Source organism: Mustela erminea, chromosome 17, assembly GCF_009829155.1.
Source record: "Mustela erminea isolate mMusErm1 chromosome 17, mMusErm1.Pri, whole genome shotgun sequence".
NCBI lineage: Eukaryota > Metazoa > Chordata > Mammalia > Carnivora > Mustelidae > Mustela > Mustela erminea.
Genome location: NC_045630.1, coordinates 59,071,333 through 59,095,115, shown reverse-complemented (window position 1 = coordinate 59,095,115; position 23,783 = coordinate 59,071,333). Strand labels below are relative to the sequence as shown.

The following is a 23,783-nucleotide window of genomic DNA, read 5'->3' as shown; positions in this document are numbered from 1 at the left end:
TCACTGGAAATACCCCTAAAAAAGAAAACTGTAATTTTTGATGATTGCATTAAAATGTGTTTTCTCTATGTTTCAATGATTATATCATTTAACAAGTGAGAGACTGAAGAGTTTTTTTATACTAGTGTCATCTGATCTCTTCAGGGGAAAAAATTCTTTCCAGAAGGAGGTGTAGTTACATTTTACATGTTGAAGTTCAAGTCAGTGAGTGGTTTTACACATTCAGGCAAAACGTTGAACTTATTCAGGATAAGAACAACAGTTGGTGCGTATGTTATCAATTCCTCTAGATCACGATGGTCATCTTCAGTGACAGGTATAAAGTTCAGGGTTGAAAAGTCAAATGACTAATCAGTGAGGAAGTAGTTGCTTTTTGTTACTATTTATTCATCTTGCCTGTTTTTATTTCTTTTCAAGTCATATATTTTTATTTCTTTTCAAGTCATATACGTTGGTTAGAGATCAGCTTATGAATTTTTTTAATGTAAAGAACAAGTATAATTCAAGATGTGGTAAAAAACTTGAATGAACGCTCATCAAATGAGGTGGACTGATGAAATATTTTAAGCTGGCAAACTTCTGCAAAGACTCAAATCTTCAACGTAGTCCTTGAGTTTCTGTGAATTTAAAAGGAAATTGGCAGGGCACCTGGGTGGCTCAGTGGGTTAAAGCCTCTGCCTTCCGCTCAGGTCCTGATCTCAGGGTCCTGGGATCAAGCCCTGCATTGGGCTCTCTGCTCAGCAGGGAGTCTGCTCCCCCCCCCCCCCCGCCTTCTCTCTGCCTGTCTCTCTGCCTGCTTGTGATCTCTGTCTGTCAAATAAATAAAATCTTTAAAAAACTAGATAAATAAAAGGAAATTGGCTAAGGGTATGAAAATTGATTTTAAAGGAAGTTCACCGTTCAATAAAGGTTCGCACACACCCACCCCCACACCGCCAAAGTAAAAGATTCAAAACTAAGCAGAAATGTCTCATGTACTTGGAAGTGCCATTTTTTTAGTTTAGGTTGTACAGGAAATGGGATGGGAACCCCCAGTTAAAACATGAGCCTTTAAGGGATGCCTGGGTGGCTCAGTGGGTTAAACATCTGTCTTTGACTTTGACTCAAGTCATGATGTCAGGGTCCTGGGACTGAGCCCTGCATGGGGCTCCCTTTGAGCAGGGCGTCTGCTGCTCCCTTTTCCTCTGCTCTTCCCCCTCACTGCTGCGTGCTCGCTCGCTCTCTCTCAAATAAATAAATAAAGTCTTTAAAAAAATGAGCTTTGAAATACTTAGCTTATAGCCGGATGCCGTTCTGATGTAATATTGTTGTAAAGTAACTGCTTTAGGAACCATATCCGGCACATGAATCATAGCATGAAAGTAGCAAGACTAGGAAAGCAGTCTCATAATCTATTTTTAGACTTCTCCAATGACAATATTTCCCATTTTTTAGAAGTTTCTTTATAGGTAAGTTTATTTTATTTTTTTAAATTTTAATTCCAGTATTAATAACATAGAGTGTTATATTAGCTTCAGGTGTACCGTATAGCGACTGATTGAGCCATTCCTTACATCACCCAGTGCTGATCACAAATGCGCTCCTTGATCCCCATCTCCTATTTTACCCCTACCCCTACCCCCCTCCCCGCTGGTAATCATGAGTTTGTTCTCTATACTTAAGAGTCTGTTTCTTAGTTTGTCTCTCCCCCCCCCCCCCCCCCCCCCGCCCTTGCTTATTTTGTTTCTTAAATTCCACATACAGTTGAAATCCTGGTGTTTGTCTTTCCCTGACTTATTTCTTCTAACCTTATACCCTTTGGATTCATCCGTGTTGTCGTAAATGGTAAGATTTCATTCTTTTTTAATGGCTGATCTTCCACTCTTTGTGTATACCACCTGTTCTTTATCCATTCATCCTTGGTAATCCATGGATCCATGAATGTCCATTCATATGGTAATTCTGTTTTTAATTGTTTGAGGAACAATTAAACAGTGGCTGCACCCTTCTATATTTCCACCAGTTGTGCTCAAGAGTTCCTTTTCTCCACATTTTCACCAATCCTTGTTGTGTTTTTGATTTTAGCTATTTGGACAGGTGTGAGGTGATATCTCATTGCGTTTTGATTTGCATTTCCCTCATGAGTGATGTTGAGCATCTTTTTATGTGTCTGTTGGCCATCTGTATATCTTCTTTGGAGAAATGTGTGTTCATGTCTTCTATCCGTTTTTAATTGGATTTTTTGTTTTGTGTTGAGTTGTATAAATTCTTTATATATTTTGGATACTAACCCTTTATTAGATATGTTATTTGCAAACATCCTCTCCTTTTCAATAGGTTGTCTTTTAGTTTTGTTGACTGTTTCCTTTGCTGTGCAGAAGCTTTTTACTCTGATGTAGTCCCAACAGTTTATTTTTGCTTTTGTTTTCTTTGCCTCAGGAGACACAACCTAGAAAAATATTGCTTCGGCCGATGTCAGAGAAATTACTGCCTGTGTTCTCTTGTAGGATTTTTATGGTTTCAGGTCTTACATTTAGCTCTTTTATCTCATTTTGAGTTTATTTTTGTGTGTGGTGGGAGAAAGTGGTCCAGTTTCATCCTTTTCATGTAGGTGTCCCCTTTTCCCAGCACCATTTGTTGAAGACACGGTCTCCCATTGCATATTCTTCCTCCTTTACTGAAGATTAATTGACCATATAATCATGGATTTATTTCTGGGTTCTCCATTCTGTTCCCTTGATCTATGCGCGTATTTTTGTGCCAGTATCATACTCTTGATTACTGCAGCTTTGTGGTATATCTTGAAATCTGGAATTGTGGTACCTCACGTTATTGGGGGTTTTTTGTTTTTGTTTTTTGGTTTTTTTCCTCCCCTCAAGAGGAGGGGAGCTATTCTGGGTCTTTTGTGGTTCCATACAAATTTTAGGATTGTTCTGGTTCTGTGAAAAGTGCTCTTGCTATCTTGATAGGGATTGAGTGTGTTCATCGCAGTGTCTAGTATGGACATTTTAACAATATTTGTTCTAATTCAAGAGCATAGTATCTCTTTCCATTTGTGTTGTCTTTAATTTCTTTAATCAGTGTTTTATAGTTTTTAGAGTACATGTCTTTTACCTCCTTGGTTAAGTTTATCCCTGGGTATCTTAATTTTGTTGCAATTATGGATAGGATTGTCTTCTTAATTGCTGTTTTGGCTGCTTCAATATTAGTGTATAGAGATGCCATAGGTTTCTGTATGTTGTTTTTGTGTCCTGTGACTTTATTGAATTAATTTATCAGTTGTAATTTTTTAGTGGAATCTTTAGGTTTTCTATAACTGGTACCATGTCAATTGCAAATAGAGTTTTACTTCTTCCTTACCAATTCAGATGCCTTTTATTTCTTTATTCTGTCTAATTGCTGTAGCTAGGACTTCTGGTACTGTAGTGAATAGAGGTGGTGAGAATGGACATCCTTTTCTTGTTCCTCTTAGGGAAAAAGCTCTCAGTTTTCCCCCATTATTCACTGTGGGTTTTCCATATATGGCCTTTATTATGTTGAGGTATGTTCCCTCTAAACTTACTTTGTGAAGGGTTTTTATCATGAATGGATGTTGTACTTTGCTAAATGCTTTTTCTACATCTATTGAAATGATCCTATGATTTTTACCCTTTCTCTTATTGATGTGAATCATGTTAATTGATTTGTGAACATTGAGCCACCCCTGTATCCCAGGAAAACAATCCCACTGGATGGAGAATGATAATTTTAACAGTGTTAAGAGTGTCTATATGTTAAGCACTGTTCCTAGTGCTTCGGATATAGTAACTCTAACAATGGTATGAAGTACAGTTATTAACTCCATTTTGCTAAAGAGGAAACTGAGACAGTAAGAGATTAAATAAATTGCCTGAGGTCATATAACCTTTTTAGGGGTAAAACTGGGTATCCAACCCCAACAACCTGACACCAGAGACCTAAGAGTTATTTTAGACCTGTGTTGTCTCATACTGTAGCCACTAGCCACATAGACTTTTGAACACTTGAAATATGACTGGACCAAACAGATGTGCTTTAAGTGTAAAATATACATCAGATTTTGAAGACTTAGTATGCGGTAAAAAGTAAAATATTCATGAATAATTTAACCTTGACTGCATATTGAGATGATATCTTGGCTGTATTATATTAAGTAACATCTATTATTAAAGTTTTGCCTTTTTTCCCCTTCTTTTAAAATGTGGCTGCGAGGGGGCACCTAGGTGACTCAATGGGTTATGCCTCTGTCTTTGGCTTAGGTCATGATCTTGGGGTCCTGCGATGGAGGCCCCACACTGGGTTCTCTGCTCAGTGGGGAGCCTGTTTTTCCCTCTCTCTCTCTGCCTGCCTCTCTGCCTACTTGTGACCTCTCTCTTTGTCAAATAAATAAGTAAAATCTTGAAAAAAATGTGGCTACTGGGGAAACCCTCTTGGGTCCCTTCCCCCTTTTGGGAGCTTTGTACCATTGCTCAATAAATTTTGCTTTGCTGCCCACCAAACAAACAAACAAAAAAAATGTGGCTACAGATACATTTAAAATTGAATGTGTGTGGGCGCCTGGGTGGCTCAGTCATTAAGCATCTGTCTTCGGCCCAGGTCATGGTCCCAGGGTCCTGGGATCGAGCACTATGTTGGGCTCCCTGCTTGCCGGGAGGCTTGTTTCTGCCTCTTCCACTCCCTCTGCTTGTGTTCCCTCTCCCCCTGTGTCTTTCTCTGTCAAATAAATAAAATCTTAAAAAAAAATTAAATTGAATATGTGGCTTGCATTATATTTTTATTGGACAGTGCTGCTAAGTGCCTACAGTGAGTGAACAGTCTGACTGGAGAGAAAGAATAGAAGGGGGGTGGCAGGCAAAGGAAAAAAAAACGATATTTAGGATCAGATTAGATTGGCATTAAAGTTTATCTTTGAAGTTAGTGTGTTTAGAGCGATCCGTGGACAGTCTGCTTCCGATGTGCCGATCGAAGCCCACCCTGAAACGTCAGTCAGCCCTAATTCATTATTTGCACTTCTTGCAGAGTTTTTAAGGCTACCTAGAGAGATGAAGCTGCAGAAGAGACCATAACTGGTTTTATTAAAGCAGTGAGTGTGAATCCCATTCTTTTAATTTTCTGATCAACTTTGTTGAATTGGACTTAAGCAAAATGAAAGACATAGGAAGCTGATGACAGTTAAAAGATTTGCTTTTCAGTTTAGGTGCTTGGGACTTACTTATTTAGTAAGTGGGGGAAAACACTTAAAATTACCTTATCATTTAGTCTGGCCTTTGAGATGAGTGCTGCTTAGCTCAGTAAGCAAACTGGGTAAGCGCCATTGGCTTTATGATTTAGTGCTTTGTGGAGTGCTTGGAATTTTCACACTGGACCCTAGCCACCCCCAACAGTGTATTTGTATATTCTGGTGCACTTATTCTATAATACACTTTGTTAAACTGACTTATACCACAGCTTGGTATTAAAATTCAAAATCTCCTATGGGTGATTTTGTTATAAATTACAAAACGAGTTAAAAAAGAAAATTCTAATGGGCCAGGGTAATTTTAATCTATTTATTCTAAGACAATCATGGTGAACTATTTTCAGCTTTATAGTAAGTGATAATAAAAAGTGTTATTTTGTCATGAGTATGTAGAATTTATAAATCTTAAGGTCTTAAAGTAACAGTTCATATTGATGTTAAATAGGGACAGTTTTTTAATATATATTAAATACATTGCTTTTGTTATCCACAACCCTGATTAAGGATCAGTTTAAAAACACTGATAATGGAATCAACTGAAGAAACCACCCTTTATAGAAAAGTTACCAGAGGGAACGTCTGCCTGAATAAAATCGTTTTCTTGAATGGCAGCTTGATTAGACATTCATCAACTATTTTTTTTATATACACCATCCTTTTTTTTTTTTTTCCCCCAATAATGTGCTTGGCCTGCTGCATAGTTTGAAAGCATAAGAAATAACCTTGGTCTAGTGCTAAGATTCCAACGTTTTTTAACTGCTGACAGTAACTGTCAAATAGCAATCTGCAAAATAGTATCAGAAGATTTTCAACAGAACTTGGGAGGCTGCAGAATTTATATTACCAGCACAGAGTAGAAATAGATATAAGGGTAGTGTCCAATTTGCGAATGTTTCCTTTAAAAAAAAATGTTGGGATGCCTGGGTGGCTCACTTGGTTAAGTGTCTGCCTTTGGTTCAGATCATGGTCCCAGGATCCTGGGATCAAGCCCTGCATTGGGCTCTCTGCTCAACGGCAAGTCGGCTTCTCCCTTTTCCTCTCCTCCTGTGCTCTCTTGCTTTCTCTCTCAGATAAAATCCATGAAATAGAATTAATGTTTTCTATTTTTAAGTTGAATAGAATCTAGAATGCATTTTCCTATAGTATTATAAATAGATTAGGATTCCAGGCCAACCTTCAAACACATCTTTAACATTCCTGAGTAATAGTTCTGTTTCACCTTCCTTTCAACTCTGTTTGTACCATGAACTTCTTTAGAAAACGTATTCCCGTGTTAGGAGATGTGTGATTGAGTCCCCTTTTCTCTCTTGTTAATAGAAATTTCTCAGTCAGGGGCCTTGAGAAGTGGAAAAAAACCTTCACGAACACAAATTTCTTATATAAAGGAAGTATTTTTCAAGGACTTCTCTTCCTGGATGTTTTGAATTACGGCATTTAGAGATCCTGGGTCTCTGCAGGGGCAGGAAATCCAAATTGCTACTGTCTTGTGTTTGATTGTATGAGTCATTTGTGAATTGAGTCAGGTACTTTTTATTCCAATATAGAAGAGAAATAATACATTTTTATAGTATTGTACAGCATTCAGTGAAGGTTATGTGTGCCAACTAAGCTTTTTGAAGGCTTATTTTCTTTTGTCTCTCCAGCACTTAGCACAGTGGCCAACACACTAAAGATACTGTGTTTGTTGAGTGAATGAATGAATGAGTGAATCATTCACTGGCCCCATGAAGGGTTTGCAATTCTGTGTGGTCTTTCCGAGGGGGTGGTATTTCGATATATTCTTTTTATAGCAATATTAAAATTGAATCACGGATTTTAGAGTGATAAGCTTTTTGAGGTACTTTGCTTTCTCGAACAGGAATGATGGGGGAGACAAACCATGAGAGACTATGGACTCTGAGAAACAAACTGAGGGTTTTGGAGGGGCTGGGGGTGGGAGGGTTGGGTCAGCCTGGTTGGTGGTAGGTATTAAGGAGGGCACGCATTGCATGGAGCACTGGGTGTGGTCCATAAACAATGAATCTTGGAACACTACATCAAAAACCAAAAATGTATTATATGATGATTAACATAATACAATAAAAAACAAACCACAACAAAAAAAGAAAAACAGCATTTTTTAAAACTCTCTAGATGGGATGGCTTAGTTGCCATCAGCCCACAATAAGGCAGTTGTTTTTGATATATTGGAGAAATTAGCAGAATAAAGAAATTGCCTAAGTGAATAAGATTGCCAAAGAACAAGCTGTAATTTTCCAAGTTATGAAAAAAACTTCTAAATTTTGATATCAAGGGAATGCTTCTATTTTAAAATAATATATAATAAACTTGTTTTGGCCTTAACTGTAAGCTCCATGTTTCCAAATTTCTATGCCTCTTCATAAACCAGGAGAAAGTACAGCAGAATACTTGTGAGTGTGGGCTTTGGAACTCTGGAAGCGCTGATTTCAACCCCACTCTGCCACTTAATCCTCTGTGATCTTGGTCAGGCTTTATAAATTAAATAATCTGGTTTCTCACTGTAGATGATAGAGAATCCTTGTCATGCTTAAGTGAATTAATGTCTATAAAGCACTTAGACACATAGAAACGCCGAGTACGTGTTAGTTGTTGCTTGATTACTCCTCTATGTGAGTTACCGCTTTCTGCCTTTGTTCATGTTGACCTTTTGTTCAAGTATATTTGAAAAGTGCCTTGGTGCTTTTTAAAAACTTAGTTTAAGGTGACTCCTCCCGGGCGTTAGTTTAAGGTGACTCCTCCCGGGTGCCTAGGCGGCTCAGTGAGTTAAGCCGCTGCCTTCAGCTCAGGTCATGATCTCAGGGTCCTGGGATCGAGTCCCGCATCGGGCTCTCTGCTCAGCAGGGAGCCTGTTCCTCCTCTCTCTGCCTGCCTCTCTGCCTACGTGTGATCTCTCTCTGTCAAATAAATAAATAAAAATCTTTAAAAAAAAAAAAAAAAGGTGACTCCTCCCTGTATTTTGTCATGTCTCTCACTCCTCCCTTTTATGGTAGTTGTTACAGTACTCCCTCGTACTACAGTTAATGTGTTTGCTACATTAGATCACAAAATCTTTAAGGACATACATATTTACATAGTATTTATTTATCAGGTGTTGGTTCTGTTATGTTTAGAGGAAATGTTTAGTAAAGTATTTCAAGCTCTGTACTTCATGTAAACACTTTTCATCTTTTTTAATAATAGGTAAATCAGACTGGGAAGATGATGGTTGGGGAGCATGGGAAGAGACGGAACCCCAAGAACCTGTAAGTCTTCATAAATGTATGCGTGCTTGTTGAAAGTGGCATTTTCCGTTTGTAATGATGGTGACCTATTCCAGTGTTGACACTTTAAAACCTTCATCAAGAACATCTTTGTGTTTACTTACTAGTACTGACATAGATCCCTTTCTTAAGGATTTATTGTCTTTATAGCTAAGGAGGCTAAATGGGGAATAACTGCTTTAGGATTCTTTCTCCTTTAGTAGTTATTATTTTAGACTTCTCCATTTACTCATTCAGCATGTCTTTGGTCAGTGTCCACCCTATTCTAGGCATTCTTCTAGGTGCTGCACGTATAGCCATGAGAAGGTGCGTGAATCCCCTATATGTATTTTCACCTCCGGGTAATAGAAAATCTAGCCTAAACTGACTTAAATCACAGGGACATTCATTAGCTTATATAGAAGGAAGGCAGGGTAGTATGGACTCGTAGGTTGGTTGATTAGAAGATTCAACTGTGTCATCAAGGACCTAAGTTCTTTCCTTCTGTCTCCTCTGTATAAGCAGCAGTGTGGACTTAAATCCCGAAGACTGTTCTTCAGTAGATGGGGTATGCCACCACGTTTCTTCATTCATGACCAGAGGGAGAAAAAGACTAGGACTTCCGTGATTCTTACAGGAGCAGGAACAACTTCTTCAGAAGCCTCTCATGAACCTTACCTATAACTCTTGGCCGGAATAAGGCCAGACACTCATTTCTGAAGTAGTCACTGGCAAGGGATATCTGACTTTTCCTGTCTCTCTTGCCATTCCCTGGGCCTGGAGCATTAAAGGGTCCGTTTCTCCTGAGGCCCATGACTGCACAGGAGAGGAGTTGATAACTGAATGAAATTAGGATTTCTTACAAAAAAAGAAGAATGGATGTGTGTATTGGAAAGGTCTTATCATCCCTGTTCCCTGCAGCTTATACTCAGGAGAGAGAAGTTTTTTCAAAAAGAGAGATAAAAGTAGCAAATGGTGGTAATCAAAGTTACATGGAGAATTCAAATGGTGATGTGGTAGCAAGTGATCAAGTGACCACCGTAGCTTGGGCGGAAGGCCTTTCAGAGGATGCGACATTGGAGCTGAGGTCCGAAAGACAGCAGGAAGCCAGCGAGGTGGCAGTCTGGCAAAGGGCGTTGCAGGCCAGGGCAACAACTCATGCAGAGGCCCTATGGCAGGACCGAGTTTGGAGTTCATAGGACATAAAGAAGGCCCGTGTGGCTTGGCGGGACTGAGAGGTTACAAGATGGGGTCAGAGAAGGAGGCAGGCCTGATGGAAGGCTTTGTGAATTTGGAGTTTATTCTGAATGTAATAGGAAACCACACATAGCTGATTTCTCATTTTTAAAGTTCTTCTTGGCTGCTTTTTGGAATTGAACTTGGGGGCAAAAGCAGAAGCAGGGAGACCAGTAAAGATGCTGTTTTGATAGTGTAGTTGAGAAATGATGGTGACTTACATTAAGGCGATATCAGTGAAAATGAGAAAGTGATGGGTTTGGGATAAGTTTTAGAAATAACAGTAAGACTTTCCTGTAAGTTGGTTGTGAGGGCTGAAGGGAAAAAGAAAAAAATCAGGGATTAACTTCTTTGATCTGGGATATGGTGGGGAGTAGGTAAAGCATACTTGATAAGTTGTTGACACTCCCCAGGGCTGGGTCATAGGTACTGTTCGCTTCATTTTGTCAATGTTTGAAAATATCCATAATAAGTTTTTTTTTTTTAAGATTTTATTTATTTATTTGAGAGAGAGAGAGAGACAGTGAGAGAGGGAACACAAGCAGGGGAAGGGGGAGAGAGAGAAGCAGGCTTCCCGCGGTGCAGGGAACCTGATGTGGGGCTCTATCCCAGGACGCTGGGATCATGACCCAAGCCGAAGGCAGACGCTTAACGACTGAGTCACCCAGGCACCCCCAGTTTTTTCTTTTTTTTAACCCGCCCAGGTGTTTGGCTTGAGCAGCTGGATGGATGGTGTGTGGTTTATTGAGTTGGGGAAGCCAGAGTAGGTCTGGGGGGATTTGAAGGAGGATCGTGTTGTAGGAAGCAGAGCATGCTGGTGTGAATGCAGATCTACAGAAAAGCTCCAAGGAGAGATGAAGAACAGGAAACCATTGCAGAAGGCAGAGAATTGGGATGTGTTGAATAGGATGTAATGTAGCTCAAGGAACGTGGTTATGGCATCCCTTGAGCAAACAAACACCTTGTTCCTTGCCCCTTTAGTGCTTTGTCGACGTGGAGACGCAGCGGTACTCTGTTCGGACTACGACTCACGGCTTCTGCTTTCTCACGATTTAGACTGTTTCATGGCTGGTATTGGAATCTTTCATTTATCTTGGATTCTTTCTCTTTGTTTCACACCCGGAGCTCATAGGAGGATTTGATGGGGTCCGTTCATCACCATCCAATGTAGGATATTTCTGGAGGGCAGAGTGTTCCTGCCAGGCCACTGTGTGGGATGTCAGCCTACCTGTCGGTGCTGCCTTCTGGCCGCACACCACCAGCAGCCCAGCTCGCTGTGGCGAGACTGGGGAGCGGAAGGAAGGGAGAGGAGAGGTGTGTGTAAAGCAGGTCGGAGGCTCTGCGTGGCTCGATGCGAGCCAACCTCTCGGGATGTGGCTGCGCTTTGCGAATTTCTCAGAAAGAGGTAGTGTAGCTAGCAGCTCCTTTGCTTGTTGTGTTGGGTGCATTTACTTTTAGTATTTGTTCTAGAATCCTATAGCTAGTGACTATCGTGAGGATTTCGACAAGCTCCCGAGCAAGTTGAAGGTTTTCTGGAGTAAACCTCCTAGACATCGCATGTTAAAGTGGACACAAGCATTTGTGATCTCAGAGGAGGTTGTTAAATACGTAAGATGGTACTGATGCTGAGTCACGGTACTTACTTACGCACCCACAGGCCCACATCTGAAAGGGTCTGCTGTGCATAGTTGCTTCTTTCTGGAATGGATTTTTACTAGTGAGTGACATAGTTGAGGAGTTGTATGTGAGGCGAGTTTTCCTCACGAACGTCTGCATTTTCTCTGCTAACTTTAAGGGAGTGGTTGACTATCAGGTGTCATAGACCTGCTTTTTGGCTCACCTAGCAGTGTGCCTGCCTTAAGCGTACACTTTGTTATGGCGTTTTAACCTAATACAGTAGGAAATTATTGCAACTACAATTTGAGGTCAGAGAAGCAGTAGGCCTGAGGTAAGGCTTTATGAATTCGGAATTTATTCTAAATGTGATTAGAAACCACACTGTTTCTGTTTTGGAAAGCTCACCTTCGCTGCTCCGTGGAATAGGTTGTAGTGGGTCTTTTTATTGTGCCTCTCATACTCATTAAGGTCATGGGCCAGTTTATTTTCTAGTACTTCGTTTTGATGTGCCACTGTTCCATCTGATTCCAGGTGCTGTGGATAATGATTCCTAGTTAGAGTGTGTATGTTTTGGTTTTTTTGTTGTTGTTGGTGGTTTTCTTTCTTTCTTTCTTTTTTTAGAGTGTGTATGTTTTAACAGACTTCCTTTAAATCTGTGCAAGGGTGCCATCTTCTCTATTGGCAATAATATCCTAAATCCAGGAATGACATCTTTTAACTGTTTCAGTGAAAAGCTGAAATATGCGTCTGTTCATTCCAAAACACGTTAACTTACATGTAGCACATTCATTCATTTGGATAAAATTTGAATGTTTACAAATGGCCCTCGTGGACGAGGGTACCTTGTGGTTCTCTTTGTATTAATTGATTTGCCCACACAGTGGATTTGACAAGTGTGGCAAGTAAAAGAGTTGGCAACAATTCTGGGTATACCAGTCATTCCTAACTACTCTTATTACCCTCCTATATACCCCTGTACTTTGTCATGACCTTATGTACATGGTGAAGGAGAAGATACTTGAATGACAACAAAAGTGGGCCAGGACAGTGGTACTGAGACCTTATCTGGGTGTTAACATGATCCTGCTGTATTTAACAATGCTTCTTTGAATTTGGATCCTGTCGTCAAAATAAGACAGCGTCTTTGTTAGGGAGACTGTTTGGTGAATGAGGATAAAATGGTGGTGGCATGAAAAGGATACGACTTCTGCCTTACGCTGCATCGTCATCTAGACTTGTCCATACGTAACATCCGTATGATGTTTTGCAGAGTAAAATTTGTTCTCCCAGGGCTATTGGAAATGTCAACACAACTGTGGTAAAAGACTTCCATTACTTCTATTGCTGTCTAGTATTATGAACAACTCCAAAGGCATAGCCAGCTCTAGAGACATAACAACAGTCAGAGTAAATTTTGGGAGATGTATAAGGTGCCTGCTGTAGTCAAGGTAAGAGAGGGAGCTACCTCGTCAGAATGGAGAGGGAACTTTCCACTGTCCGTTGTTAGGGACAGACAGCAAACTCAACACCTGCCTGCCCTGAGAGTCTTACTGGTAGGTCTTGTCCACATTAAAGACAAGGCCAATATTGGAACAAGAGAAAGGTCTTGAAATCAATTTATGGCTGTGTCAGGGTGCTGTAACTGTGGAAAGAGTGATAGGGTTCTGCCTCCGCTGGGCTGTGGTTCTCATGACCAACAGAGGAGAGGAGTCTGACATTAGAGAGGTGCTGTGTGTTGGTCTTTGGGGAGGGGGGTGGGGTGGTGTGTGGATGAACCGCAGGCAGGGTAGTTCAGAGTAAAGCAAAGCAGCAGCGCCTGCCCCTGGACGCTGACCTGGAGGCCATGTGGCTGCTGTTGCATGCAGCAGAAAACTCTAAAAACTTCAGGGTGCTTTTTATCTCCACAAGTCTCTAGCTCTTTGAGAGTAGTTTCTTATTTTTATGGCAGGAGAGAGTGTGGAGGGCTTTTATAATCAGAAAGATTTAGTACCAGTACGGACAAGGCTTTTTTTTTTTAAAGAAAGAAGAAGCCTCTTTAGCTTTTTGTGATTCTGAAATGTCTGCTGTAGTCAGTGCTCAGAGAAGACCGCATGTTCTAATATCCTTTATCAGCAGAACCCGCCAAGTCGAAGACAGTATGCATCCGTGACGCCGGTAGGCTTAGGAACTTTAAGGATGGCTTCAATTTGAGAAGAGGACAGACATCTTTCTTCTATAGGTATTTCATGTCCCTGTGAGTCCACTTGGCCGCCATAACAGAATATCACAGATTGGGTGACTTAATGGAAATTTATCTTCTCACCGTTCTGAAGGCTAGAGGTTCAAGATCAAGGTGTTGTCAGAGTTGGTTTTTGGTGAGATCCCTCTTCCTGGCTGGCAGACAGACATCTCACTGTGTCCTCATATGGCCTGTCCTCTGTGTGCAAAGAGAGAGTGCCGTGAGTCCTGGTGTTTTGTCCCCTTACAGGAATAGCCGGTCTGTCAGATTAAGTGTCCGCCCTTATGACCTCCTTGAACCCAAGTTACCCTTTTACCTCCAGATAACAGTCACATTGGGGATAAGGGCTTCAGCACATGAATTTTGAGAGGATACAGTCGACTCTGTAAAAATGCCCAAATAATGGACCCATGTCAGGCAGAGAACTCCTATGTGTGCAAGTGCAAAGAATAAGGTTAGGGAATTCCTACTTGCCCATAAGTAAACACACTAAAGAAATAGAAGGGCAAACAGACTTTCAAGATGCAGGAAAAAAAGCCAAACGATCTATTTCTGTACTAACTTAATTATAAGTGAACATGATGAGATACAGTGTCTTTCTTGGAGAAATTGGAAAAAGGAGATGGTTGTACTAGATCATCTACCAGTTAATGGTCCTGTAATAGTAAATAGCTTTGTTGTTGTGTGTTTTTTGTTTTTTTGTTTGTTGTTTGTTTTTTACAGTGTTAAAGGGCTTTTAGTTTGGATTATCATTAGTTTGCTTTGGAAAAGAAGTGGTTAGAGGGGGATATTTTGTCTAGCCTCATGCTATAATGGAAATCGAGGCAGTTAAGGAAGAAGCTTGACAAGGTTTAATTTAGTTGTAAGGCAAATGAATGAGCTTTCCTTGGTGTATTAAGTCCAAAGGGTATGAAGTGTAGAGTCAAGGATTTGCTTGGCATTGGTTTCTGGAACAGGAAGCACAGAAGGTTCTGGGTTAAGGCCCTTAGTTAAGGTAGAAAGTGTGGAAAATTTCCATTCAAAAGACACTTTAGTTCCATCTGTTTGCAGAAAGTGATATGATATAGTTTATAGAGGCAATTTGATTTAGCAGATTAACAAGGAAAGCATGCTGGCCAGATAGAGGGCCCAGAGGAATGTTTGTTTACAGACTGAGAAATAGGATATAGCCTGACCTGGTTAGAGATTCTTAGAACATTAATAATCTGAGATAATATTAGAAAATATTTTGCCTTATTTTAGAGTCATTGGACTCTGGTGTCACCTACAACACAAGAGACATAAGCATCAGATTGGCCAGAGGCAGAGGAGGGCACTCAAGTTATACTAAAGTTATGTTTTCTATCTGTTTTAGATATGTTTATACGAAGGGGGAAGTGGCCACAGAATTTCTTCCTACTGAGATGGGTTCTCTGTGGGACTTTGGCATTTGACTTAGAAATTCTACTTTTGGGGGGTGACTGGGTGGCTCAGTCAGTTAAGCGTCTGAGTTGGTTTCAGCTCAGGTCATGATCTCAGGGTACTGAGGTCAAGCCTCAGGTCGGGCTCCACACTTAACACAGAGTCTGCTTGTCCTTCTCCCTCTGCTCCTTCCCTTGCTTGGTTTTTCTCAAACAAATAAAATCTTAAAAAAAGAAAAAAGAAAGAAAGAAAACAAACACTCCTTTTGTCAGTGACCTTCCCGTTAACATTTATATCATTAATATGAGCTGGGTCTCGCCTACCTAGTGATTCTCAGTTTGGTGGGGGGAGGTTATTTTGTCCCCTTAGGAGACATTTTTGGTTGTCACAACTTGAAGGGAGATGCATCTAAGTGGATAGAGACCAGGGATGCTGTAAAGCATCTTACAACGCACAGGACAGGCCTCCCAAACAAACAGTTGTCCAGCCCAAAACGTCCGTTGTCCCAGAGTTCAGAAATCTTGGTCTAGCCCATGGCTTTCAGGGTAATTCTCTCAATCCTTCTTTCTGCCATTCCTCCTGTTTCTAAGATCCCCTGGCTTTGGGGCGCCTGGGGGGTGCAGTCAGTTAAGCATCCAACTCTTGGTTCGGGCTCAGATCTGATCTCAGGGTCCCGAGATTGAGCCCGGTATCCAGCTCTGAGCTGAGTGTGGGATCTGCTTGAGATTCTCTCTCCCTCTTCCCCTGCCCCTCCTGCTCGAGCTCACTCTCCAAAATAAATACATAAATCTTTTTAAAAAATTAAGAAATAAAATCCCTTGGTCTCTTTTGGGAGGCTTCAAAACTTTGGATGTATGTGGCTATTAATTTGTTTTTAGTAGATTCTAGTTTGCTAGTAGGAAAAGTGCAATTGACAGACTATTTGCCAACAAAGGTGAATGTAAGTAGCTCCTCAGTCTTTGGCCACAGATGAACAATTAGTCCAGCCTCAGTCTTGGTGGCATTATTTATGCCTAAATGTTTGAGGGAGACCTATCTTTAGCCTTCCCATTATAGCCAGCCACCACTTTTCCTTGATCTTGCTTAGAATTGTTCATTTCTGCCCCTCAGGCACTCCTGCTGGGTAACTTGTTTGTTTTGGTTTAGTGACCCGCCCCTTGTCCTCTGTTAGGGCGAGAGGGACAGCGGCTGTGTGGTGGGGGAAGGGGCCTGGAAAAACAACAGGGGTTCTTTTATAGGTAATGAATAAATTTCATGTTAACATCAGTGACCAGGTAGGTACTAGGTTTTGCAGAAAGCCAAGGTAGTCCTTGATAGTGCTATTTTGGGGGGTTTGTTTGTTTGTTTGTTTGTTTAGTTCATTGTGTTGCTTGGGAAATTAACTACCTTGTCAAATGAGGGTGAATCAGTAGCTTCAAGAGAGTGGTATTAGTGACTACGTTCCCATTATTGTGGGGAGGGTTCTCAGAACACCTAATTGGTAAGCAGGTGCCCTTAGAGTAGAAAGCCAGATGAAGAGCTTGTGTCTTGTTAGCCACAGAGCATATCCTGATGCTCCGTGTGACTTCATAGTGTTCTTATTATATTCTTTTTCCTGCCTGAGCTGCCTTGATGAATTGGAAATTTTGCTTAAGCTTCGTGTAAAACCCAGTGCCAGTTCCTTGGGTTCACGCCTGGAGAGGGGGTCTTCTCATCTCTGCTCTCCCAATACTTTCATCCAGGTACCTTTTCTTGGACTTGAGTTTTCCCTGAAAAATCTGACCCAGCAACTACTTCAGACAGACCCACACTCCTTATTCTTAATAAGTATTTCTGCTGTGAATATGTGTCTGCTTTCCTACCTTTGTCAACTCCGTCTAATTTAGGGCTCCCTGGCCCATCCCCTAGCCATGCTTCTACCTTGTATTGCCTCGAGCAGTGGTTCTCAGCCCAGAGGCAGTTTTGCCCCCCAAGGGACATTCGGCAATGTCTGGAGACAGTGTTGGTTGTCACGCTGAGGATGCTACCGTACCGTGAAGAATTAACCTGCACAAAATGTCAAGAGTGCTGAGAAACCTTGGCTTAGAGCAATGTATTTCAAACTCTTTATCTTAGCTTGTGATGAAATCACTTTACTGTGTCTTGACCAGTACTTTTAAAATAATGAATAAAATAGATTTTTAAAAATTTGGAGTACCTCCTAGGTTATAAGCATAGATACTGTTTTGGGCAGCTTTTGTCTGTTGTTTTGTTATGGGGCAGTGAGGAGGGAAAGGGAGGGGGAGTCAGGGAGGGGCGGGGGGAGATGTGACTGAAATGAAATGGGATGTAAAATCATTTTTACTGCTAGTTGTTGGGGTTTTTTTTTTAAGAAGTTTAAAATGTACGTACAAGAAAGAGAGCACATCTGACCAGATAGCTTTACTGCTCAAAAAATGCTTCAGTCACTGCAGGAGTCCTCAAGGTCAAGTGTAAGCACCTCGACAGTAGATGAAAGCTCTTGGTCGCCCACCCTTGCTGCAGTGTCCCCTTTTGCTTATACTGTCACACCTGCTTTGACAGTACCTCCTTGCTGGCTCGTTTGCCCCTAGGCCTTCAGATCTGTTGGGTTCATGGTTTTCTAGAGAAATAGGACATAGGGGACTAGGCTGGGAATGTCCACCTCCTCTCCCTCTCTCCTGCTGGCCCCAGCCTGGCTCCTTTTCACTCTCCCAGCAGGATTTAGCTTAGGAGTTACTTCCAGTAGGAAGATTTGTTGTTGTTGTTACTCTACCCTCCCAACCCCATTCTGGTCTGCTGGCCCTCCTGTGTTCCTTGACTGACTACCGTGTGTTTGTCCATCTGTCTTCCCCAGAAGAGGGGAGGTCCTTAAGGCCAAGAATTCTCTTTTCTTGTCTCCCAGTCCTAACACAGAGACGGCACATAGAGATGTGTAGCCCTACTGGAGAGCGTTGTGTAGGAGAGATCAAAGCAGGGAGAAAGATGTGGGACTATTGAGGGTCTGGTCATCCTCAGGGATTTTGACCCACAGACTGTGGCCTCATTCTTCCTCTTACTTCGATGATCTGTCCAGTCCCCTGATTTTGGAGGTAAGGAACCAGAGTTTCTAGGGAAGCTGCAAGGCCTGTATGAATGTGGATTAGTTTAAATTTATTGCCGGTGGCATTTGTGTGGTTAGCGACAAACCACTTGCTCTTTCCAAGCCTTGGTTTCCTTTTCTGGACAATGAGGATTTTGAATCACATCGTCTCTGTGGTTCCTTCTGTTTCTTCATACGTTTGTGTGGTCCCGTTAGCTGGCTGATAGAGATTATGACACATGTGAGAGGGGGGATTGTTGACCCCGCACAGGCAGGCAGTTTTTGCGTCTTTGATCAAACTGTCTTGTACCTACTACTACAATTTCTTAGTTAATTTAGTGATTAAAAATTTTTTTACAGGGGAGCCTGGGCAGCTCAGTTGGTTAAGCATCTGACTCTTGATTTCAGCTCAGGTCATGATCTCAGGGTCCTGAGGTCAAGCCCCTGCTTAAGAGTCTCTCTCTTCTTCTCTCCCTGCCCCCTCCTCCCTCTCTAAAATAAAAAAAAATAAAATGAATTTGTACAGTATGTTTCTTCTTCAGCTAAGTCAGTAGTTCTCAACTTGGGGGCGTTTTGCTCTGCAGAGGGCATCTGGCAACGTCTAGAGACATTGGTGATTGTCCCAGCTGGGAAAGTGCTATGGGTATTTGGTGGGTAGGGGCTAGCAATGAGGCTCCAGCCCCAAATGTCAGTAGTGCTGAGGCTAGGAAACCCTGAGGAACTAGTAACCACCTGCAGAGTTTCAGTGCTTTCAGCCAGAGCTCCATACTGTGTTAGCGTTTATTGCAGTATTGCAGTATACATGATTTTTGAAATGTAATAAATACTCCATGTGCATCCACTTATTCAATGTTTCATTATGTTGAAAGGGAGGGGGCTATTTCATGGTTGTCTTTAAAAAGAGACTTGTCGAACAAAAATATTCAAGTCGTGATAAGCCTTCAGGAGAAAGGTTCCCGCAGTCAGCCGTGTGGCTCAGTCTGATTAGGTCTGCCCTCCCTTGAGGCACATCTCTTCTTCACTTCTTCAGTCACAGAGGGGCACTAGCCTTTTAGTCTACGAGGGGAGGGGAGCTTCTGGTCCTTCCTGTAGTTCCGGCCGCACAGCAGCAGGCGTTGTACGTGCTCACCCCCAGGGACAGCTGCGAAGACAGCCCAGAGCCGGGACGATCCCCCGGTGCGCTCCGAGGGACCGGCTGCCCGCGGCGTGGAGTGGGACGCTGCTCAGGGGCTGGCAGTCCCGGTGAGCTCCGAAGCTTGAGTTCATGGCCCTGCCCCAGCTGTGTCACCCCGGGGGAGGTCATCTTGATAAGTATCTGTTTCTCCATCTCAACACCGGGGGACTAACGTAACCTTCCTAGAGCTCCCGTGAGAACTAAGATTTACGCGTCAAGCACTCAGCACAGAGTCTGGCAAGTAGTAAGTGTTCGGCAAGTGTTGCAGCGAACATCTTTCGAATCACTGGTACCCTGCCTGCTCATTCCCCTTGAGTTAGGTCACCAAGCCCAGAGGCACATCCGTGCCTAACGCAGTCCTCTACTCCAGAGGGTGTGGCAAGATGCCCTTCCCCTGAGAAGAGATGTCACGCTGCTGTGGCCTGATTTCTACACAGCACGCTGCTTGGGCACTGAGCAGCAGACTCTGTAGAACAAGTCAGGACACGGCCTCTTCCATCCGTGTGTTTACTTGCCTTCGTAGACAGCGCGCTCGTTGTTGGTGTACCAACCTGATGCACGCAGGGGTTTTCTTTTTTCTTTTTGAGGCTGAGGATTTGTTGACAGAAATTCCATCTATGTGTTTCTTCTCCCACCCTCCCAATGGATTTCAGTTTTCAGATTTACTTCCTAATATTCTGGCACAATTTACACTGTTTGGCAAAATAGCTAATAAAGCTTATGGGGAAACAACTTGCTGTGGGGAAATAACATATTTTTACCTCTGTTTATGATTTTAAGGATACTAGTTTTGGTTACCGTCATTGGAGGGTTTTAATTTTGCTCTGATACATCAAGTGCTGTGTCTTAGGCACAAAGAATAGTGTGTTCGGATTTGCACGTGACCAGGAACTTGTGGCTAGGTAGGTGTGTTGCTAGCTGCTCCCCCTGTGTATGCCCCCTCTTCCCTGGCCCCAGGTGGGCATCAAGGAGTTTTGGAGCTTGCGTTAAGAGTTCGCCACCATTGCCTTTCATGGTTAGCTGGTATCATCCCCAGTGGCAAGACTTTAGATCTAGAATTGTGTGACCCATCAAGCCCTAATGATGATCATGTAATATAATCATATGGTGGTATTTTTTAACCTCTTTTGAGAATGCAGACCTCCTGCTTGGCCATGCCCCATTTAACCGTGGCAAACAGGACAGATCTGCTTTTAGTCCCTCTGTCCCAAGGAAAGAGGGAGAGGTAGAGAAGACATAGAAAAGAAAGTGCTGTGGGGGGTGACAGAGTTTGGTTTTCTCCCTCTTCCAGTAAACCCGAAAATGGTTGAAATGCCGGAAAGTAGACTGCTAATTCACGTGAAGTTTCTCTTTCTGGCTTCATATTACTAGAAAGGTGCATTTATGTGGTGGCTAAGCAGGGTTAGGCATGTAAGTAGTGATTGTGGAGTAGTTTCTCTGAATTTGTGTCCAAGTAAGTGCTCTGTTTCCCATGCTTTCGTTTTGGTTAGTTCTTACAGGGCAAAATTCATGCTTCTGGGATCATGTGCAGTCCATTTGTTGGGACGGTGGCAGACAGAGCTGAGTTCTAAGCCCGACTAAGAGGGTGGTATTTTGTCCTTTCTTACACCTCTGTGACTTGTGTTTCCCATGGTGTGTCAGCCAGAATCGTGACCTGCGAAATCTTAGTATTAAGGGAAAACGCTCCAGAGGACACTGTTACTGGATGTAATATTAAAGGATACTAGCTTTGAATCAGTGGCTCGTTGGCATACAGGTTCATGTGCAAGAGTGATTATAGGTTCCTCCAGTATCTTTGTGAACACAAGAAGGGAGATGTGGGAATGCTGTTTCCACTCCCCTGTGTATCAGTGGGCTATGGGACTTGTGGAGTTGAGGAGTAATATGTGGAGTTGAGGAATAATATCAAGCATAGGCTCGGCCAATCAGAAGGTTTGGCGTCTAGTGTGGGAGAAATTGCAATCACAATAAATAGGTAGCAGAGAAGAGTGAAGACTTTTGATTTTAAGTTTGAAAGAAGGTAAGAGTCAGGCTAGGATGAAGGATAGGAACTGGAACTTGGGACAGAAAGACAGAAAAGAGAAGGGAAGTATTTTTGAAGCAGTGCCTGGACAGATGTCTTAAGGATGCACTGGCTCCCATGTTCAAGGAGGGTCCTATGGGAAGATTAGCCTGGGATAAAGTGGTAAGTAACGGTAATCCTTTGAGAAAGGCTTTCACTGACTATGAGACAAGTCAAATCCCAGGCAAAGACAAGCTTCTCCAGGAGCTGTTACAGCTACCTGCCAAGAAAAGCAGGGTAATAGGGCGGAAAGACCGCCTGAATTAAATGTCAGGAGGCTTGGGTGCTGGCTGGATTCTGACACTGATTCTGTGGCAGGAAGCACATCTTTAACCTCCCCGAGACTCTGTTTTCTTTACTATAAGATGAGGTTTTGAACCAGTCTGTCTTTAAATGCCTTACATCTTTGTATTTCTTTTACTCTGTCTTTTCAGCAAACATAATCGTGTAGATCTATCTAGTCCTTGTTAGTGGCATTATTTTGAAAGCATAGGACAGAAACAAATAATGTGCTTTAATGGAAAGTAACTTTTAGATGATTTGGGGGATCTGTTGTTTGAATATCGTTTTGGAAGTGTGATAAAAGGAAAAGACTTGATTGTATAGAACTTGCTAAAATTTGAGCTGTACCCTTTTTCTGGGGCAGTGTGTTGGTTTTTATTTTTTTTTTATTGCACTGAGATGGAAATTTTAAAGTCAGAGACTAATCAAAGAGTTGTAGGCATCCCTGATTCCTTCACACAGTACTTAACTATCTCTGTGTAACTTGCTGTGCTTCTCACTACCTACCAGAAGATGAGCTACTCTAATCACTTGGAAAGTCCTGAACCTCAAAGTTAGGATGACTGCGGTCTCCGTTATTGGAGAGGGAACTCAGGGCGGTGTTGCCTTCAGCTCACAGCAGAGCCACTATGAGGAATGCTGGGTGTGTACGGGCTGAACAGAGGCTATATTCTACAGAAATTATAGGCCCAGGGAGAAATGAACTATAATTAACCTTTACCTTATTAGTTTTATGTTTAGAGGGTAAATTTTCTCCCTTATTTATATATAGAAGTGTACACATTAAGAACAGCAAGCTGGATAACTTAATTCTTTAGGAAAATAGAGTTTTAGTAAGACAAGGAATTTTTCCAGTATTCCTCTTTTTTCAGGAGAGGGTGTGTGCAGCCTCCTTAGCTTGCTCATCTTGCATAAGAAGAAGGTTCCAGATCAATCTGATTCCTATTTGCTAAATTTTAAGAAAGCTTAAATGTGTAAATGAAAGAAAGAAGACAGCCTCCATCTCCTCCCCTCTCTCCTCATCTCGCCCTGTTTAATTCAGTCTAAGAGCCACTGGGGAGGGCTCAAGTAGGAGTCTGCGTGACATAAAACTTAGAAGCATTAAGAGAATAGATCAATAATTTACCTGCATAACATTAAAAAATTTCTACATGGAGCACATTAAGCTATCACGTGGAATGGGAAAATCTGTTATAACTCTTATGTTCAAAAGGCCAATTTTCTTTGTATGTAAAGAATACATACAAATAAATAGGAAAAAGAGTAGCAACCCAACAGGAAATCTGCAAAGGAAAGGAACAGGCTAGTCATCCTCTTCTCATTAACAAGAAGGCTGCGGTATACCGAGATACAGTTTCTCATCTGTTACATTGACAAAGGTCCAGAGTTAAAGCATCTTTTGAAAAGTCTGTGGGGAAGCAAACACTTTCAAAACTTGCTGATCAGATTATAAATGGAAACCACCTCTGTGGAGCACAATTTGGAAATATCTAGCAAATTTACTGATACATGTTACCTTTGACTTGGCAATTTCACTTCTAGAAATTTATCCACTAATATATTCCCACACAAATTGACAAGAGTGTAAGGTTATTCACTGTATAGTATTTGTAGCAGCAGAAGAGTGTAGACATTTGTAGCTGCAGAAGAGTGTATGTATCATAGCTGCCCATCAATAGGGGACTAGTTAAATAAATTGTGTGTCTGTACAGTGGAATACTGTGCAACCTTTAAAAATAAGTTTCATGGGGAATGAAGTCTAAGATATATGTTAAGAGAAAAAAAAAATCACTTATTTGCTTGTATGTGCACAATGTTCCTGGAAGCACACAGCGATCACACTGGTTGTCTCTAAACTAGGACACTAGAATACTAGAGTTGGAGACTTTGCAGAGAAGACCTTTTTAGATCTCTTGAATTCTTAACCATGGGGATTTTCCTCTTTGTAATTATTTTATAAGTTTTCAATTAAAAATGAAAACATCTTTCAGTTCAAATGAGGGAAAATTTATCGAGTTTATCAAATACTTTTACAGATTTGACAGCTGTAAGTATCAGATAATTTTTTCTTTCTGTGTAGCTACAGATACCCTAGCGGTGTCTCTGGAATTTCCTAATTTTCTAATTTCCTAATTAGAAATTTTTAATTTTAATTTCTTTAAAAATTTTAATTCCTAATTTTAATTAGAAATTTAATTTCTAATTTCCTAATAGTGGTGAATGTTCCTGGAATGATCTC

At 41.6% G+C, this 23,783-nt stretch overlaps 1 protein-coding gene across 4 annotated transcripts in view; it reads left to right on the top strand.

The window, feature by feature from the left end:
* Nucleotides 1-23,783, top strand: part of RAB3GAP2 (RAB3 GTPase activating non-catalytic protein subunit 2) — a 95,737-nt gene that overhangs the window by 11,908 nt on the left and 60,046 nt on the right. For all 4 annotated transcript variants that reach the window (XM_032319163.1, XM_032319165.1, XM_032319164.1 and 1 more), the window contains exon 2: nt 8,438-8,499. In XM_032319163.1, coding sequence (XP_032175054.1) covers nt 8,438-8,499 — 62 coding nt within the window. The remainder of the gene's footprint in view (nt 1-8,437; nt 8,500-23,783) is intronic.